The 3,424-nt window shown below is 42.3% G+C and overlaps 1 protein-coding gene across 2 annotated transcripts in view; it reads left to right on the top strand.

Moving 5' to 3' along the window:
- Positions 1 to 1,476: 1,476 nt before the first annotated feature.
- LOC115064924 (membrane-spanning 4-domains subfamily A member 12-like) overlaps positions 1,477 to 3,424 on the top strand; it is a 24,530-nt gene continuing 22,582 nt past the window's right edge. For both annotated transcript variants that reach the window (XM_029543890.1, XM_029543859.1), the window contains exon 1: positions 1,477 to 1,530. In XM_029543890.1, the coding sequence (XP_029399750.1) occupies positions 1,477 to 1,530 (54 nt within the window). The remainder of the gene's footprint in view (positions 1,531 to 3,424) is intronic.

Raw genomic sequence — 3,424 nt, 5'->3', positions numbered from 1 at the left:
GCTGTCCTGGAACTCACTTTGTAGACCAGGCTGGCCTCGAACTCAGAAATCCGCCTGCCTCTGCCTCCCAAGTGCTGGGATTAAAGGCGTGCGCCACATTTTTTTTTAAGTCACTGCATAATGGGTAAATTTTAATTCTCATAATGGACAATTTTTAATTCAAGAATCTTCTAAAATGCTTTTCTCTGTGCCTTTGTGTATTTTCTCCTTGTCAAATACAATGGGCCATTATCGTGGCAACTGAAACCTTCAAAATCTGTGACTTATATGAGGAGAAGGAAAAGTTAGTTTTGAAAGATCTAAAGACAATGTCCTGAATTTTAAATACATATAGTGATTGAAGGGAACTGGAAAGGATTAGTGAGACTTTAGAGGCTGGGCGGGGTTGGGGAGCTGTTTGTGGGTGATGGAGGTAGAGATTATCAAAGCCAAATCTAACTAGAGAGCCACTCAAAACAAATGTATTAACCTTTGACTGGAAAAAAAATAAATTATCTCTTAGTAAAATTTATATAATAAAATATATATATGAGAATTTACACAATGTATAGGCAGCCAGGCTTCCAAGAAAATGGAACTAAGAAGTTGAAAGTGGTCAGAAGGTGATAAATTCTGCTTTTTGTCTCTCTGATTTTCTCCGGTGCCCTTCTTCCCACACACGCAAAGTTTCATGCACTATGGTTCTGTACTTTAGAACAGATAGAACCTAATAATGTCCTGGCTTCTAGCTTTTACATCTTCTGCAGCCCCACCAAATGGTTTCGATATCCACCTTTGTTTAGACCAGGTAGACTAAAGGACAGTTTTCATGAGCATTAAATATAGATGCTGAGGGGGGAGTTATGATTCATACAAAATAGAAACCATCACCCTCCTGCCAATGCTAGAAATGACAAGTTATCCTTGTCCTGCCTACTGAACATCCCCTCTAGTTATCTTGTTCACTAACTTAAGAAGCCTGCCTATATGCTATAATATTCTATTTTCCAACCTCCTCTGCATCTAACATAAGCATGTGACACAGACCCTTCTAGTCAGGCACACACACACCCCAAACAGACTTGAATTTAGACAACACTGATGGTGGGTACCAGGGTAACTCAAATCTACGAAGGGTCTAAATTTCCTGATGCAGCAGTGTGGGCATATGAGCAGGTGCTCAAGGAATTGATGTGATTGGAGCAGCTATCACTTAGTACTTAGCATAGTCTAACTTAAATCTGATCTGTGAGCAAAACTTTTTGACAGGTAAATATTAGTTTTGTCAGGATACTACTAGTCTCTGGTGCAAAAGAACCTATCGGAGGGCAATCAAGTATCTTTTAAAAAATGAATGACAGCTGTAGAGTAGGATTCCCCTCAGGCTTAGGAATCTTACCCAAGAGAATAATAATCACTGTTTTAATTTATGTTGATTTTTCTCCACATTTTTCACAGGAGGAGGAACGTATCCTCACATCCCTCTGTTATATCTTGATGAATATGCCACAGAATCGTTTGTGGATAAAAAAGGAACTGAGAGTCTTGGGGGTAAGAACAAAATGCTGCTCAAGTAAGTCCACAGTGAGAGGGTTACCGCTCCTTGTCACACGAGGTAGGAGATATATGCCACCTCTGTTTCCACTATCAACTCCTCAAATGAAGGTAAATCGATTACAGTGACTTGTAAAGGCGACATGGCATCAAAATATATAGAGTCCAGAAATGAAGGAGAAGTAGTCTTTTTTTGCCATCTATCAATGTTTTTAACCCTAAGATGATGGCATGTCCTAAAAGAGGTGAGCAAATTGTCAGTACATCAAGGAGAACCTGCGAACTCCAGAGCTCTCTGAGCAATGGTTGACTTCTATCACAGACACACTGCTGTTTGCCCTGGCAATCCCATCCACCACACCCTTTGGGAGGATGATAGTGTATCATCCACTCATGCTGCTGAATGATAGAGCCAGATTAAGAGGTAAACACAAGAGATTAAAAATTGAGTTTGGTTATATGACCCAGCACAAGGCAAGGCCTGGGCCAAGTAGTGGGAGTGGGTGGGTAGGGGAGCAGAGGTGGGGGGAGGGGTATAGGAAACTTTCGTGATAGCATTTGAAATGTAAATAAAGAAAATAATAATAAAAAAAGTGAAAAAAAATACAAGCAGTCTACACTCTCCATGGCATGATGTTATATGTAATGGGATGATATGGACCAGTGAAATCAAGATTTTTTTTCTTCTATGTTGCTGAATGAAGCATAAGTTGCTGCAACTCCTATGAGAGTAATTTGTCAATATGTAAAAATTAGTACTTTATGTAATGTTAGTCCAGAGAATACATTTAAAATGTTTTAAAATTAAAAAAAAAAAGAAGAAGAAGTAGCCAGGGTGTGACTGAGGTGCCCCTTTGAGTTGAGTGTGCCTGCTGGGGTGTTTCCAGAGAAGAGTGACTGAAGGGAGAAGACAGCCTGAGTGTGGGCAGCACTACCCATGGGGCTGTGGTTCTAGACTAAATGAAAACGAGAGAGACAGTTGAGGACCAGCAGCCATCTCTCTATCTTCCCAGACTCGGTGGGCATAGTCGGCCCAAACCAAGGTCTACTGCAAGGTACCTGTTGGGCACAAGCATCCTTAAGAGCGCCAACAGAAATAGATTCCTGCAGTGTGTATGGGTTTTCTGCTCCACGTCAGTGGCAAGCATGCACCGTCTAATTGACAGATGGAGGCCCGGGGCAGTGACAAAGCCAAGAGCGTCAAGAAGGAAGGATTAAGAAACAGTTGCTCCTGCTGGAACCAGGGTCTGTTTGGTTACAAAACCAGCAGGGCCAGTTAATACTAGCTTAAACAAATATGGTCTCATGGTTCCCACTTGGTCCTACTGGAAACAAACCACCAAGTCATCCTTAGCACGCTGGCTCCTTCCTCAGTATGTCTGTCATGGTCTCCTAACAGCCACTACACCTTGGTCTCATGTGTCACCTTATGTGTCATAGGCAGGAAGGAGGAGAGAGAAAAGGAGCTGTACACAAGCAGTTCTCATGGATGTCTTCAGATGTGACTGCCAGCACATGCCTGCCCCCGTCAGTGGAGAGGCTAGGAAATGCACCCTATGGCATTTACAGCCTCAGCAATAGAGACAATAGGGGTAGGAGAATACGGTTGGAGGATGGGTTGGCTTTCTTGTAGCACATGCTAGAGAGATTTTAGTTTATCTTTGTGTTGTTCTTGTTTTGAGACAAGGTCTCGAATAGCCCAGGTTGGCCTCTAACTTGCTATGTAGCAGAGGCTTGCCTTGAACTTCTGATCTTCCTGCCTCCATCTGCTAAGTGCTAAGATTACAGATGTGTGCATCGTCACCAGATGTGCACCACCACACCAGGCTGGAGCCGTTATTTTTCAACGTTATTTTCTGAGCAGGTAGTTTTCAGTGACCAAGGGTAGACA

Source organism: Mus pahari, chromosome 1 (assembly GCF_900095145.1).
Source record: "Mus pahari chromosome 1, PAHARI_EIJ_v1.1, whole genome shotgun sequence".
NCBI classification, from domain to species: Eukaryota; Metazoa; Chordata; class Mammalia; order Rodentia; family Muridae; genus Mus; species Mus pahari.
The sequence above is the reverse complement of the archived record's forward strand: the minus strand, read 5'-3'. Positions and strand labels throughout refer to the sequence as shown.